Genomic DNA, 17,609 nt, shown 5'->3' with positions numbered 1-17,609 from the left:
TTGGTTACATTCCTACATGGAAAGATGATACTTGTAACTCATGAAACTTTTCTAAGTAAAAGGGTAGTTGAAGGGAATATACATATATATACACAAAGGACACAAAGTGAGTTGAATATGAAGGGATGATGTCTAAAAATAAATAAATACAATTAAGGGGTAAGAGAGAAATATATTGGGAGAAGAAGAAAGGGAGAGATAGAATGGGGTAACATCTCACATAAAAGTGGCAAGAAAAAGCAGTTCTATTGGAAAAGAAGAGGGGGCAGGTGAAAGGAAATGAATGAATCTTGCTCTCATCAGACTTGACTTAAGGAGGGAATAACAAACACACTCAATTGGGCATCCTACCCTACAGGAAAGTAGGCAGGAAGGGGATAAGAGAGAGGGGATGATAGAAGGGAGGGCAGAGCAGGGAAGGAAGTAATCAAAAGCAAACACTTTTGAAAAGGGCCAGGGTCAAAGGGAGAAAATTGAATAAAAGCATACAGGATAGGATGGAGGGAAATATAGTTAGTCTTTCACAACATGACTGTTATGGAAGTGTTTTGCATAATGATAAATGTGGCCTATGTTGAATTGCTTGCCTTCCCAAGGAGGGTGGACAGGGAGGGAAGAAGGGAGAAAATTTGGAACTCAAAGTTCTAAAAACAAATGCTCAAAAAAAAGCTGTTTTTTTACATGCAACTGGGAAATAAGATATACAAGCAATGGGGTATAGAAATCTATCTTGCCCTGCAAGAAAGTAAGGGGAAAGGGGATAAGGGGGTGGGGGGAGTGGGGTGGCAGAAGGGAGGGCAGACTGGGAAAAAGGGCAATCAGAATATATGCCATCTTTGGGGGGGGGGTAGAAATGGGGAGAAAATTTGTAACTCAAAATCTTGTGGAAATCAATGTTGGAAACTAAAAAATATTAAATGAAGAAATAGAAAGAGAGAAAAAAAGAAGGGTTAAATCACCAGACTGTTACAAACAAAACCATGCAAGGAAGAGATAGCAAGAGATACCCTCTTTTGAAATAACTCTAGACAGTATAAAATACCTGGAAGTAAACCTGCAAAAACAAACCCAGGAACTATATAAACAAAATTATTTAAAAAGAAAAACTTTGCATACAACTAAAATCAGATTTAAATCATTGGCAAAGTATTAATTGTTCATGGGTAGGCAGGGACAATATAATAAAAATGATAATTTTATCTAATCTAATTTATATATTCAATCCTATCCCAATTAATTTACCAAAAAAAAATTTTACTGAATTAGAAAAAATTACTAAATTCATTTGGAAGAATAAAAAAAAATCAAAGGAACTAATGAAAAAAATGTAAAGGAAGGAGGTTTAGCAGTACCAGATCTGAAATTATAAGGCAGTAATTATCAAAACTATCAGGTACTGGCTAGGAAATACAAAGGTAGATCAATGGAACAGAGTAGACATACAATTTACAGCAGCAAATATGGTAAACTTGTATTTGACAAACATTTGACAAAATTAAGATTTTGGGATAAGAATTCATTATTTGGTGAAAATTGTTGGGAAAACTGAAAAGCAGTATGGAAGAAATTGGCCACTGACCAGTATCTTATACCATTTACCAAGATAAGGTCAAAATGGATACATGACCTAGATATAGATACATTACAAGAAAATTTGAAGAAATTTTATTAGACTTGTGGATAGGCAAACAATTAATGAATAAACAAGAGATAGACAGCAGTGTGAGGTATAAAACCAATAATTTCAATTACATTAAATTTAAAAGTGTTTGTACAAATAAAACAAATCTAGCAAGATCAGAAGGAAAGCAGAAAATTACCCAGGAGGTGGGGACGGAACGGGACATTTATAGACAGTTTCTCAGATAAGGTTCTCATATCTCAAATATGTAAAGAACTTTCTAAAAATCTATAAGAAAATGAGTCATTCCCCAATTGATAAATGGTCAAAGCATATGAACAGACAGTTTTCCAATGAAGAAATCAGAACAATTTATAGTCATATGAAAAAATGCTCTAAATCATTATTGATTAGAGAAATGCAAATTAAAACCTTGAGATATCACTTTATACCTATCAGAATGGATAAAATGATTGAAGGGGAAAGTGACAAATATTGGAGGGGATGTGGAAAAATGGGACACTAATTCATTTTTGGTGGAATTATGAACTGATCTAACCATTCTAGGGTGCAATATGGAAATATGCCCAAATAATGATTAAACTAACTATACCCTTTTTCCCAGCAACACCTCTCGTTGGTCTATTTCCAAAGGTAATTAGAGTAAAAGGAAAAAAACCCATACATTCTAAAGTGTTCATAGTAGCTTGTGTTGGCAAAGAATTCGAAACTGAGGGGATGCCTGTCAACAGGGGAGTGGCTGAACAAGATCTGGTATATGATGATGATGGAACACTACTGTGCTATAAGATATGATGAGCTTGATGATCTTAGAAAAACATGGATAGGTTTGCATGAAATAATGAAGAACAAAATGAATAGACCCAAAAGAATGTTGCATACAGCAACAGCAATATCGTTTTAAGAACAACTTTGAGGATTCTGTGAGGACCAACCCTGACATACTTCGCTCTTCTCAGCAACGTAAGGTGCAAGGACAAATCCAGGGGACTCACGATGGAGAATGCTATCTTCATCCAGAGAAAGAACTGTGAAGTTTGAATACAGATTGAGGCGCACTTCATGCTCGCCTTTTTTCTTCTCTTTTGTTTTTGTTTTTGGGTTGTTTTTTTTTTTTGGTTCTGTCTCTTCTTTCTCATGATTCACTCCATTGGTCATAATTCTTCTCCACAACTTGACTAGTGTATAAATTAATTCAATGCGAAGTTATACATGGTAGTTATATGAGATTCCATGCCGTCTAGGGAAGGGAGGGGGAGGGAGGGGAGAAAATCTGGATCTCAAAATTATGTAGAACCGTGTGTTGTAAACTAAAAATAAAAAAAAATCCATAAAAGTAATTTTATTAAAGTAAACTGGTCTAAAATCACCAGGATTAATCAGTTTTTGCCATTGTTAGGAGATAGATTGTTTTCCTAAGCAATACCTTTATTCATGAAATCTTTCTTCATCTACTGTTCCATTTCTGATGTTACATGACTCAAGTATATTGATTAAGTATCTTATGCAAAATAAATAGTTAATATACCATCAAAAAAAAGAACAACTTTGAGTAAATAAATCATTTTGACTATTATAAATACCCAAATTAAGCACAGCCCTCCCTCACTCGAATCAAAGTCAACTGAAAGTCAGGTCATCATTTTCCTGAAGTCATGGTCCTCTTCGAAAACGAAGGACAAACACAACAAAGGACATGTGAAGAAAGATACTGTATGCATTCAGAGAAAGAACTCATAAATAGATGTATAGAAAAATTTTACAGATATAGATACAGATACATATACATATCTGTGTCTAATGGTAGCCATGGGGAGGAGAAAAAAAAAAGATAAAGAACTTACATGATAACTATTATATATTTAAAAGGAGTAGCAAGTTGTACATAATAGATTTGCAGTTTCATATGCAGTCATCTTTTTTATTATATCAGGTTATGGAAATTCTTGTTACATTCCATAAATTAAAAATAAAATAAATTTAATTTAAAAAAAAGAACAAGCCTGTGAGCTAGGTGCCAGTGACAGAGAAAGAAGAGCCAGTGTGCTGGAGAACATGCCAGTGACAGGTTTAGTTTAGTAAAGTAGAAGCAGTTGCCAGAGCATGGATCTAAAAGTGGCTGAAGGAACCAAAGAAGATGTGGAGTCCATCTTCAAGACTTTCAATAAATGGGGGAGGAAAGAAAGATGGGTCCAGCATTAGGGAGGGCTGCTAGGTATGCTCCAGGCATAGGTAATTTCAGATAATAAGAAGATATAGAAGAGGAAGAATTCAGGATAAAGGTGAGTGTGTGACTAGTGGGTTCAAGTTGCAGAAACACAAGACATGGGGAACAGGAACTTGAGGTGTGATGGGCCTGGAAAGAATAACAAGTGTGACCCACAGCCCAAAAGGTACAATGCTTTGTCACTTCTGGCATTCCCATCAAATGATTTTTGGAAGCCTTCTGCTTGTTTTATCAATCTGTTGCTGGGTAGGTGATCTTCCTGCCTATACCCTTTTCAAATTTATTCCCTATGGTGAACCATGAAACTTACTCCTGTTCTATGACTTTCTTCCTCCCTTCTCAGCTTTAAACACAGAGCACTCTATCACTGTGCATTCCACAATAACCCTTCTACTGGGGTGCACACATTTAAAGGGATGTGACTCCTGATTAGATGAAAGAAAGATGAGCTATGACCTCATGAGGGTTAAAAAAAGGATTTACTTAAGCTAGAAACCACTTCAAGAGGACATCTCAAGAGAGATGAGTTGAGACAATCATTTAACGGGAGGTTCCTAATCTCCAAACTTCAAGTCCTGTCCCTCTGTAAGTGCCTTGTATTTAAATATCTTGTGTGTGTATATATATGTACACATATATATTTATACACATACATGTATACATATCCATGCATATACACATATAGATATCTTTATGTAGATATGTATAATATTTAATAAACATATGTAAATATAAATATCTTTAAATATACACAGAGACATTTGTATTTGTATAACATACAAATATACAAATATTTTTGTATATCTATATATATACACATAGCTGTCTCTAGGTAGATACACAAATATATGTTATTTAGAATATATTAAACGGAATATATTCTATATTTATTATTATACTTATTAATTACATAAATATATTTATATTATTATAATGTAATACATACATGAATTAGGCATGCCTCCTTTATTAAAGAACGTGGTTAACATGCCATACCATAGTGAGAAAAGAACTGAATCTGAAAGCAGAAGACATGGGTTTGAACCTCAGCTCAGCTACTTACTGCTTGACACAATTTCTCCAGGCCTCAATTTTCTTGTCTATAAAGCAAACTAGACTATGTAATCTCAAAGGACCCTCCCTTCAAGCTCTATGAACATTATACTGCAATAGTACGCAGTTTGTAACAAACTGGAACGAACAGCATCTCAAATTCCTAACTTAGCGTTCCATGATCAGATTGCCTTGAGCAAATGATCAATGATAATAATAATACCTCACATTTACATACGGATTTATAAATATTAAAGTTTTTCACTTGTTACCTCATTTAGGTCTTATAACACCCCTGTGCAGCAGACAGGGCAGGTATCGTGTATCCCTTCCTTGCAGATAAAAAAGCTGAGGCTCTTGAGAGAAGTTATAATTTCTCTCTTATATTTAAGAACTAATTGTTGAATTAGGACCAAGATTTTTCCCCTTTTCTACTTCCTCATTCAGAAATCAGCCCCTACAGGTTACTCAGACAGCCTTTGAAGTGCAGGGTTGATATTGAGACGGGGAACTCATCTGTTCAAAAGATAAAGTTAGGTGAATTGATGGATTCCTGCCCATTGAGTTTTCCTCAGACAGGTCTGGGAATATGTGGATTCTCCCTTTTGTCAGACAGGTGACACAGATATAGATAATTCTCTTTGACCAAAACTGAGTGATCAAAGTCATGTGCCCCAGACCCTCATAAGAATAGGTCCACCTCAGCTGTGAACTGATCCAACAATTCTAGAGAACAATTTGGAACTATGCCCAAAAGGCTATAAAACTATGCATACCCTTTGACCCAGCAAAGCCATTTCTAGGTCTGTATGACAAAGAGGTCATTAAAAAGGGAAAAGGACCTACATGTACAAAAATGTTTATAGCAGCTCTTTTTGTGGTGGACAAGAATTGGAAATTAAGGGGATGTCCTTCAACTGAGGAGTGGCTGAACAAGTTGTAGTATATGAAAGTAATGGAATATTATTGTTCTATAAGAAATGATGAGCGAGCTGACTTCAGAAAAACCTGGAAAGACTTACATGAACTGAAATGAGCAGAACCAGGAGAACATTGTACAGTTATAGCCACATTATGTGATGACTAACTTTGATAGACTTGGCTCTTCTCAGCAATGCAAGGTTCTAAGACGATTCCAAAAGGCTCATAATGACATCCAGAGAAAGAATTATGGAGTCTGAATGCAGATTGAACCATACTCTTTGCTCTTTCTCTTTTTTTGTTTTGTTTTGTTCTGTTTCTTCTTTCTCATGGTTCATTCCATCGGTTATAATTCTTCTTTGCAACACAACTAGTGTGAAAATATGTTTAATGTGAATGTATATATAGAGCCTATATGAGATTGCATGCTGTCCGGAGGAGGTGAGAGGGGAAGGAGTGGGAGAAAATTCGGGACTCAAAAGCTTATGGAAATGAATGCTGTAAACTAAAAGTAAATAAACAAATTATTTTTTAAAAAAACTAAAAGAAAAAAAAAGAAAGAATTCTATGTTTCAAGGGTCTCTACTAAAAGTTCTGTCAGAAGGTCCATAGTTTGCTGAGTCAGTCAGCTATCAGTAAATATGCCAATATCAGAATTAAAACAATAAAACATGGAGCTCAAAGCATACTGTGGCAATCTTCTAGCCCGTGACATTCAAGTACTCAGCTTTCAGCAACTGAAATGGGCCCATTTTAGAGAAGGAATGAAGCCCAGAAAAACCAAAGTTCATACAGGACTCAATCATCCATTCCAGTAGTTCTCAAATTTTTGGTCACAGGACCCCTTTGCACTCCTTTTAAAAACCACTGATGAGCCCCCCTCCCCCGAAAGAGTTTTGGTTTGTGTGGATTATATTGATTAATGTTTACCATATTAGAAGTTAAAATATTTTTAAAATATTAAATAATTTTGACCTCATGTACCCCTTGAAGGGTTCTCAGGGATCCCCAGGGGTTCCTGGAGCAAACTTTGAGGACTGCTGATCTATACCAATAAAATATTTTGAAGTGCATGTCTAACATCAAAATAAAATAAAATCCACAGATTACCTCACCAATCTGGACAGAAATGAAGTTTGGGGTTATGTGGTACTTTTACATAATAACATTATAATAACATCGTGCAGTAGAGAAGGCAAATGTTATTAACCTTAAAAAAAACTGAAGGTTAGAGTTATCTAGGGTCAAATAGCTAGTAAATAAGTGGAAGAGTCAGGATCCAAACCCTGAGTCAGAAGAGGCCATAAAGCCACTTCATCCAACCAAGACCCAATCGAGAATCCCCTTTACAACACTGCCAAAGGCTAATCACCCACCCTTTGCTTGAAGACTCACAGTGAGGGACAAGTTGCCACCTCTGAAGCAACCCACTGCACTTCTGAACTGTAATTCAACAAGTATTTATAAAGCAGCTACCATGTTCCAAACACTGTAACAGGCACTAGGAATATAAAGACCAAATGAAGCAGGCCCTGCCTTCAAGGACAGTACATTCTACCAGGGAGAAATATGTATGCCTATGAGTATGGAAAAAAAAATACAATTTCCAGTGGGAAGGCACAGAACTAATATGAAGTATAGTTTGTCAATAGAATGGGCTTCCAAAGGGCACAAATGAAGGGTAGAGTGGGACAGGGACAGTGGAAAGAAGAGACTGACATTTTATCCTTGATCTGGGAGCTCTGGAATTTGGCAACAATATTCCTAGTTTTCTTTTTGGAAACTTTTTCAGGAGGCGATCGGTGCATTCTTTCAATTTCCATTTTACCCTCTGGTTCTAGAATATCAGGGCAGTTCTCCTTGGTAATTTCTTGAAAGATATCTATGCTCTTTTTTTGATTATGGCTTTCAGGTAGTCCAATAATTTTTAAATCATCTCTCCTGGATCTATTCTCCAGGTCAGTGGTTTTTCCAATGAGATATTTTACACCACCTTCCATTTTCTCATTCCTTTGGTTCTGTTTTATAATATCTTGATTTCTCATAAAGTCACTAGCTTCCACTTGCTCCAATTTAATTTTTAAGGTGGTATTTTCTTCAGTGCTCTCTTGGACCTCCTTTTCCATTTGGCTAATTCTGCCTTTCAAGGCATTCTTCTCCTCATTGGCTTTTTGGAGCTTTTTTGCCATTTGAGATTGTCTATTTTTTTTATTTGATATATTTAGTTTTCAGCATTGATTTTCAGAAGAGTTTGAATTACAAATTTTCTCCCCATTTCTACCCTCCCCCCACTCCAAGATGGCATATATTCTGGTTGCCCTGTTCCCCAGTAAGCCCTCCCTTCTGTCACCCCACTCCCCTCCCATCCCCTTTTCCCTTCCTTTCTTGTAGAGCAAGATAAATTTCTACGCACCACTGCCTGTGTATCTTATTTTCTAGTTGCATGCAAAAACTTTTGTTTGTTTTTGAACATCTGTTCTTAAAACTTTGAGTTCCAAATTCTCTTCCCTCTTCCCTTCCCACCCACCCTCCCTAAGAAGTCAAGCAATTCAAAATAGGCCACATGCGTATCATTATGTATAACCCTCCCACAATACTCATGTTGTGAAAGACTAACTATATTTTGCTCCTTCCTAACCTATCCCCCTTTATCAAATTTTCTCCCTTGACCCTGTCCCTTTTCGAAAGTGTTTGTTTTTTATTACCTCCACCCCCATCTGCCCTCCCTTCTATCATACCCTGCCTTTTTTTTTAATCTTCTTCCTCCTTTTTTCCTGTGGGGTAAGATACCCAATTGAGTATGTATGGTATTCCCTCCTCAGGTCAAATCTGATGAGAGCAAGATTCACTCATTCCCCCTCACCTGACTTCTCTTCTCTTCCTACGGAACTGCTTTTTCTTGCCACTTTTATGTGAGATAATTTACCCCATTCTATCTCTCCCTATTTCCCTCTCTCAATATATTCCTCTCTCATCCCTTAATTTTATTTCTTTTAGAAATCTTCCCTTCATCTTCAACTCACCCTGGGCCCTCTCTCCCTATATATATGTGTGTGTGTGTGTGTGTGTGTGTGTGTGTGCGCGTGTATATACATAAATATATGTATACACATACATATATACATACATACACACTCACATATACATATATATGCATAAACATATATATATATATATGCATATTCCCTTCAGCTACCCTAATATTGAGGTCTCATGAATGAGACGCATCATCTTTCCATGTGGGAATGTAAACAAAACAGTTCAACTTTAGTAAGTCCCTTGCAATTTCCTTTTCTTGTTCTTTTTCTTGATCACCTTTTCATGCTTCTCTTGATTCTTGTGTTTCAAACTCAAATTTTCTATTCAGCTCTGGTCTTTTCACTGAGAAAGCTTGAAAGTCCTCTATTTGATTGAAAATCCATATTTTGCCTTGGAGCATGATACTCAGTTTTGCTGGGTAGGTGATTGTTGGTTTTAATCCTAGCTCCATTGACCTCCAGAATATCGTATTCCAAGCCCTTCGATCTCTTAATGTAGAAGCTGCCAGACCTTGGATTATTCTGATTGTGTTTCCACAATACTCAAATTGTTTCTTTCTAGCTGCTTGCAATATTTTCTCCTTGATCTGGGAGCTCTGGAATTTGGCGACAATATTCCTAAGAGATTCCTTTTTGGGATCTATTTGAGGAGGTGATCGGTGGATTCTTTCAATTTCTATTTTGCCCTGTGGCTCTAGAATATCAGGGCAGTTCTCCTTGATAATTTCTTGAAAGATGATATCTAGGCTCTTTTTTTGATCATGGCTTTCAAGTAGTCCAATAATTTTTAAATTATCTCTCTTGGATCTATTTTCCAGGTCAGTGGTTTTTCTAATGAGATATTTCACATTGTCTTCCACTTTTTCATTCCTTTGGTTCCTTTTATAATATCTTGATTTCTCATCAAGTCACTGGCTTCCACTTGCTCCAATCTCATTTTTAAGGTAGTATTTTCTTCAGTGCTCTTTTGGACCTCCTTTTCCATTTGGCTAATTCTGCCTTTCAAGGCATTCTTCTCCTCATTGGCTTTTTGGAGCTCTTTTGCCATTTGAGTTAGTCTATTTTTTAAGGTGTTGTTATCTTCAATGTATTTTTCAGTATTTTTTTGGATTTCCTTTAGCAAGTCATTGACTTGTTTTTCATGGTTTTCTCGCATCACTCTCATTTCTCTTCCCAATTTTTCCTCTACTTCTCTAACTTGCTTTTCCAAATCCTTTTTGAGCTCTTCCATGGCCTGAGACCAGTTCATGTTTTTCTTGGAGGCTTTTGTTGTAGGCTCTTTGACTTTGTTGACTTCTTCTGGCTGTGTGTTTTGGTCTTCTTTGTCACCAAAGAAAGATTCCAAAGTCTGAGATTGAATCTGGGTGTGTTTTCACTGCCTGGCCATGTTCCCAGCCAACTAACTTGACCCTTCAGTTTTTCAGCGGGGTATGACTGCTTGTGGAGTTAAGAGAACTGTTCCACACTTGGGGGAATGCGCCAGCTCTGCCACACCAGCACTCCTCCTTCCCCAAGAACCCCCAACCCAGACTGGACTTAAATCTTCAGCAGGCTCTTCCCTCCTGCTCTGATGCGCCACTTAATTCCTCCCACTAGGTGGGCCTGGGGTCGGAAGCAACTGCAGCTGTAGCCCTGGAAGCAGCCTCAGAGCTGCACCACCCCCAGGGCCAGGGCCAACCACGAACTCGTTTCACTCTGTCCCAGTTTTTCCCACTAAACTGCTCTGTTGTCTGGCGTTTCTGGGTTGAGAAGTCTGGGAACTGCCACAGCTCAATGATTCAGGGCCCTACAGCCTGTTCTGACAGGCTCCCAGTCTGGTTGGTCCTGGCACAGTCCACGCTGAGCTCTGCTCAGCTCCCAGCTCCGTGCAATAGACTCTTTCCAGCAACGATCTAGGCTGTCCTGGGATGGAGCTCTCTGCTATTTTGTGGGTTCTGCAGCTCTAGAATTTGTTCAGAGCCATTTTTTGTAGCTATTTGGAGGGACCTGGGGGAGAGCTTAAGCAAGTCCCTGCTTTCCAGCTGCCATCTTGGCTCTGCCCCCCAATATGTCTTTTTAAATCTAAGTTGGTGGTTTCCCTGTGCATACACAATCTTTTTATCCTTTTTCTTTCAGAAAATTGTTTCTTTTTCTTGAGAATTTCATTCTTGAGAACAACCCATCTCTCCTAGGCAGATTTCCCCTGTAAAGCTTTAGCTGATGGCTGAGTCAAGACATTTACATTCCAATCCTGCCTCAGAAACTACGTGTGGTCACAGACAAATCTCTTGACATCTCAATCTTAATTTCATCTCTAAGTCTGGGATAATAATGTTGAGGCTATGGTGAGGAAAAGTGCTATAGAAACACAAGGAAATTCTGGCTAGGAAACTTCTTTTACTAAAACAGTTCTGCAGCTTAAGAGTCCTGGAGAGTTTTCTAGAGCACCGTGAGAAGAAATGACTTGCCCACAGGACACAGGTACACTCCAGGGCCAGTTCTACACTCAATCCACCACACTGCCTTTCATTATGACCATTCTTCAAGTATTTCTGCTGTGCAGACACGATGTTACTATACAGTCTGTGATGCTTTGCCCTCTTTCATACTCTTACTTCTGAGCCTTGTTTTCTGAGAATTTTTCCCTTTATCTTCTCCTACACTCACTTTTCTAATAAAATCACTGCATACGAAAGTATTTTTTAGTTTAAAAATCTAAGGTTTATAGTAGCAGTAATTCAGATTCTTGTATCACTTGCCCACTTAAAAAGTGCCTCCCTCAAGCCACTCTGGTAGTGAGATTTTACACTGATCAGCACCCCTGTTTTAGAGATATCAAAACTGAGACTCAAAACAGAAATGAGAAAAACTGAGATTCAAATAAAATTTGCCCCAGGTCATCCAGCTAGTTAAAGAGTTACAGCCTAGACCCTATAAGTTTCCATCTCCAGTTATAAATCCTGAAACTGTTTTAGAAAACAGAAACTTTTTTAAAATTTAGACTCAGTACAATAAATACGCACAAGAGACTTGCTATTGACAATGAATTTTACACAACTTAAATAATGCAAAGACTCTCTGTAATAGTACCAGTTAGCTTTTATTAAAAGCATTTGATTAAAGGGCATAATTGTCTGGAACCATTCAATTTAGGCAAATGCAGCAATAAAGTATTTTGGATAAAGAAACAGCAGGCTGTATCTGAGTACATATTGTAAGATGTCAAATAACTATTGGAGAATACACAGTTAAGTAGTTAATCTGATTGTAAAATTCAGTTTTTAATTTAAATATACAATTTGTGTCCTGCTTAATTTGTTCTACTAATTGTCTTAGTTGAGATATTTCACACAACAGTTGTCTTGTTTAGAAACAAAAAGCTTTTGCCATCCTCTCTCGGGTCCGGAATAGAACTCTCCTCATGAATGGAGAGGCAGCTGGGGAAGCAGCTCTCAGGCTCACAGTAATGCAGACTCTGTTCTTAATAAGTTCGTGCAGAATTCCTTTTGAGCACGAAGGCAGCGTTCCGAAGTCAGATTTAGTTAACATTATGATTTCCACAGCAAATGTGAAAGCCATCAGACCATCTTTGCCTTTCATCCACCAAGGGAATACAGACGATGAATCCAAGGATTCCAAAAGCACTTGGATGGGTTTTTTTCCACAAAACTTCATGATTGTCCTCCCCAGTCCTCCCCTACTAGGCCTGCTGGGACCACAGAAAACGGTCACACTTTTCAAGCATGCTTTGGATCAATGCTCTGCAATTCCAAAGAAAAGAAACAATCAAAATTAGTGACCATGGTTCACTAGACACAGGTAGGCTGCACAATATTCATAATGCTGATTCACCCACAAAAAGTGGCATCAAGAAAAGGCCTTGTAGGAGAGGAGGGAGAACAGGAGAGCCAGAGTGCTATACTGACACCCTGAAGTATTAAAAGAATTGAAGAGGGGGGGGGAGGGGAGGGCGGAGCCAAGATGGCAGCTGGTAAGCAGGGAATAATGTGAGCTCCCTACGGAGACCCTCCAAAAACTTATAAAAAATGGCTCTGAACCAATTATAGAATGGCTGAACCCACAAAACAGCAGAGGGAAGTAGGGCTCCAGCCCAGGACAGCCTGGATGGTCTCTGGGTGAGGTCTATCCCACATGGAGCTCAGAGCTGGGAGCTGGGAACAGAGTGGAGCAGAGCCCAGCTTGAGCGGCGTGGACCATCCAGACCAGAAGCCGGGCGGAGGGGGCCCTAGAGCCCTGATTCAGTGAGCTGTGGCAGTTACAAGACTTCTCAACCCACAAACACCAAAGACTGCGGAGAAGGTTAGTGGGAAAAACTGCGGGAGTGGAAGGAGTTCGAGGTTCGGCTTCCAGCCCTGGGGGCAGCGGAGGTGGGGCAGCTACAGCTGTTGTTACTTCCGGCTCCAGGCCCACCTGGTGGGAGGAATTCAGTGGCGGATCAGAGCAGGGGTGCACAGCCTGCCGAAGATCTAAGTCCAGTTCGGGTTGGGGGTTGGGGAAGGAGCAGTGCTGGTGTGGCAGAGCTGGCACCTCCCCCCCAAACGTGGAACATAGAACTCCGTAATCTACAAGCAGTCGTACCCCACTGAAAAACTCAAGGATCAAGTTAGTTGGCTGGGAATATGGCCAGGCAGCGAAAACGCACCGAGATTCAGTCTCAGACTTTGCATTCTTTCTTTGGTGACAAAGAAGACCAAAACACACAGCCAGAAGAAATTAATAAAGCCAAAGAGCCTACAACAGAAACCTCCAAGAAAAACAGGAACTGGTCCCAGGCCATGGAAGAGCTCAAAAAGGAGTTGGAAAAGCAAGTTAGAGAAGTAGAGGAAAAATTGGGAAGAGAAATGAGAGTGATGCGAGAAAACCATGAAAAACAAGTCAATGACTTGCTAAAGGAAATCCAAAAAAATACTGAAAAATACACTGAAGAAAACAACAACTTAAAAAACAGACTAACTCAAATGGCAAAAGAGCTCCAAAAAGCCAATGAGGAGAAGAATGCCTTGAAAGGCAGAATTAGCCAAATGGAAAAGGAGGTCCAAAAGACTACTGAAGAAAATACTACTTTAAAAATTAGATTGGAGCAAGTGGAAGCTAGTGACTTTATGAGAAATCAGGATATTATAAAACAGAACCAAAGGAATGAAAAAATGGAAGACAATGTGAAATATCTCCTTGGAAAAACCACTGACCTGGAAAATAGATCCAGGAGAGATAATTTAAAAATTATTGGACTACCTGAAAGACATGATCAAAAAAAGAGCCTAGATACCATCTTTCAAGAAATTATCAAGGAGAACTGCCCTGATGTTCTAGAGCCACAGGGCAAAATAGAAATTGAAAGAATCCATCGATCGCCTCCTCAAATAGATCCCAAAAAGAAATCTCCTAGGAATATTGTCGCCAAATTCCAGAGCTCCCAGATCAAGGAGAAAATACTGCAAGCAGCCAGAAAGAAACAATTTGAGTATTGTGGAAACCCAATCAGAATAACCCAAGATCTGGCAACTTCTACATTAAGAGATCGAAGGGCTTGGAATGCGATATTCCGGAGGTCAATGGAGCTAGGATTAAAACCTAGAATCACCTACCCAGCAAAACTGAGTATCATGCTCCAAGGCAAAATATGGATTTTCAATAAAATAGAGGACTTTCAAGCTTTCTCAGTGAAAAGACCAGAACTGAATAGAAAATTTGACTTTCAAACACAAGAATCAAGAGAAGCATGAAAAGGTAATCAAGAAACGGAAATTGCAAGGGACTTACTAAAGTTGAACTGTTTTGTTTACATTCCTACATGGAAAGATGATGTGTATGATTCATGAGACCTCAGTATTAGGGTAGTTGAAGGGAATATGCATATATATATATATATATATATATATATATATATGTTTATGTATATATATAAGTGAATGTGTATGTATGTATGTATCTATGTGTATATGTATGCATGTGTATGTGGGTATATATATATATGTGTGCTTTTATATATGTATATACATATATATATATGTAAAAGAGAGAGAACAGACACAGGGTGAGTTGAAGATGAAGGGAAGATATGTAAAAGAAATAAAATGAAATTAAGGGATGAGAGAGCAACATACTGAGAGAGGGAGATAGGGAGAGATAGAATGGGGTGGATTATCTCGCATAAAGGTGGCAAGAGGAAGCAGTTCTGTGGGAGGAGGGGAGAGGGCAGGTGAGGGGGGAATGAGTGAACCTTGCTCTCATCAGATTCGGCCTGAGGAGGGAATACCATACGTACTCAGTTGGGTATCTTACCCCACAGGAAAGAAGAGGGAGGAAGATAAAAAAAAATAAAAGGGGGGGATGATGGAGGGGAGGGCAGATGGGGGTGGAGGTAATCAAAACAAACACTTTGGAAAGGGGACAGGGTCAAGGGAGAAAATTCAATAAAGCCAGATGGGTTGGGAAGGAACAAAATGTAGTTAGCCTTTCACAACATGAGTATTGTGGAAGGGTTATACATAATGATACATGCGTTGCCTAGGTTGAAGTGCTCGACTTCTTAGGGAGGGTGGGTGGGAAGGGAAGAGGGGAGAGAATTTGGAACTCAAAGTTTTAAAATCAGATGTTCAAAAACAAAAAAAGTTTTTGCATGCAATTAAAAAATAAGATACACAGGCAATGGGGCGTAGAAATTTATCTTCCCCTACAAGAAAGGAAGGGAAAAGGGGATGAGGGGGAGGGCTGACTGGGGAACAGGGCAACCAGAATATATGCCATCTTGGAGTGGGGGGGAGGGTAGAAATGGGGAGAAAATTTGTAATTCAAACTGTTGTGAAAATCAATGCTGAAAACCAAATATGTTAAATAAATAAATTAAAAAAAAAAAAAGAATTGAAGACAGGCCTCTAGCAGAGAGTGTAAATCTCCAATGAAGAATTTACAGAAGGGGGAAGAAAAGAATTGCACAAGGCAAGGTGGTAAGGAGTCCCTGAAATCTCTCACACTGATAAGACCATGGAACCATCCATGTATCTCAGGACATCCCTGCAAACAAATTAAAGTCTCATTTGGGAAGAAAGCTATCCAAAAACCTGCCAAGTCAAGTCAGAGCTTCACACATCCAACCAAATCCAGAAGTGCATGTCAGAGTCATGTCTGAATCAAATGTTAGCAAACAGAGTTGCCTGAAGTGGACAATGAATGAAATATCATTGTCCAAACTCATCACTAAAGCCTGACAGCTTTTACCTCTGCCTCTTCTCAGCAATCCTCAGGATGTTGCAGGTTCTGGTAAATCTCTCAGACAAATCCAGTGTCAAGCCACACTCCTGCAGCAATACACAGGCCCGATCTGGGCCCATGACCTTGGCTAACAGCAGAGCCACATTCTCTACAGTGATGAGGGGAGGACCGGAGGAACTGTCACCTCTGATGTTTCTGTCTGGCATCTCCTGAGGTGCTGAGTCATTACCACTGCTGGATGCAAGATTCAATAGAAGTTTCCATTCGTCCACTGTCTCTGGGATCCAACCTAAACATGATCAACCAACTCTGGTCATGACTATGCCAAGAAAAGGCCTCTCATAAAGCGAGAGCTGAAGTATTTTGTGAATGAACAGTTTAAATGTACTAAACAAATGCAAAAAATTTAGCTTTAAAAATTTTTATTTCCTGTCAAAATAATCATTCTCAGGAACCAGAGAAAAGGTGATCAGTCATTCTCTAAACGTGAGAACGAGAGACAGAAGATGAACAATCTATGATGCTCATATCAGCTGTTCTAAAAGTATAGCATCTATGCCTAAGCACTGGAATCCAAAAACTAAGCCCTTTTCTGTCTGATAACTTCTACCTAGTGGCTTTGTGACAGAACATGACCTGAATCATCTGCAGGGCTGGGTTCAGGTAGTCTGGACACTGCTCCACTCCAGGGTTCTAAAATTCTCTAATTTTCTTTTCTGTTAGTATCTCTCTAATAAATACACTTTTTTAAAAATCCCTGTAGACTCACTGGATACATAATTTAATGCCACATAGTGACACATATTTGTCAGAAAGTCTGCCCCTCTGCCCCATTCCCTAGTAGTTTTCCTCTTCCTTTGAAGAACCACTATGACCTCTCCAGGTCATAGTACATATCCTATGTAAATACTGGCAAACTAAGGGTTACTTACCCTTTTCTGCACCAACAACTCTCATATCATTCATATATACCATATTAGTAAAGGCTTCTTTTCTTCTATCCAGCTCAAAACAGAGAATAAGATAGCCAGGCCAGAAGCTGAAAATAGAGAAGAAAGGTCAGGAATGAAATAATGCAAATGATTTTACTAGATAGTTTTTTTTAAAGCCACTGACATATGAAGTACTTAGCAAAGTGTCTGGCACATGGTAGCAGCTTAATAAATGTTTCTTGACTGCCTGACTGATTGAAACCACACACTGATTCCTGGACATTCTGCCTGTCCCTCTTCATACAAAGTGTCTCTCACAAAGGAGTATGACATAAATGGCTCTGAGACCTATTTCATCACTAACACCAAAGACCAGCTCCCCATATAAATAAACCTGAGTTGCTGTCTCTCCTTCAATTACTGTGTCCAGTAATTCTTCCTTTGAAATAGAACTCAGATTTGTACTTTCCTCTCTAAGCTTACTTAAAATCTCATGAAATATTATTGTAACTGCAACAATTCTGAAAACTATCTTTACATGCAACTGCAAAAAAAAAAATAAAATGCTATTAAGTGGGGGA

General features: G+C 38.7%; 1 protein-coding gene across 2 annotated transcripts in view; it reads right to left on the bottom strand.

Annotated features, from left to right (window-relative positions):
• Window positions 1-11,941: 11,941 nt before the first annotated feature.
• Window positions 11,942-17,609, bottom strand: part of HPS5 (HPS5 biogenesis of lysosomal organelles complex 2 subunit 2) — a 48,952-nt gene continuing 43,284 nt past the window's right edge. For both annotated transcript variants that reach the window (XM_036762725.1, XM_036762726.1), the window contains exons 21-23: window positions 17,029-17,135; window positions 16,103-16,385; window positions 11,942-12,621 (exon numbers count right to left, since the gene is read on the bottom strand). In XM_036762725.1, the coding sequence (XP_036618620.1) occupies window positions 12,561-12,621; window positions 16,103-16,385; window positions 17,029-17,135 (451 nt within the window). In that variant the 3' untranslated portion in view covers window positions 11,942-12,560. The remainder of the gene's footprint in view (window positions 12,622-16,102; window positions 16,386-17,028; window positions 17,136-17,609) is intronic.

This window comes from Trichosurus vulpecula, chromosome 6 (assembly GCF_011100635.1).
Source record: "Trichosurus vulpecula isolate mTriVul1 chromosome 6, mTriVul1.pri, whole genome shotgun sequence".
Lineage (NCBI taxonomy): Eukaryota > Metazoa > Chordata > Mammalia > Diprotodontia > Phalangeridae > Trichosurus > Trichosurus vulpecula.
The sequence above is the reverse complement of the archived record's forward strand: the minus strand, read 5'-3'. Positions and strand labels throughout refer to the sequence as shown.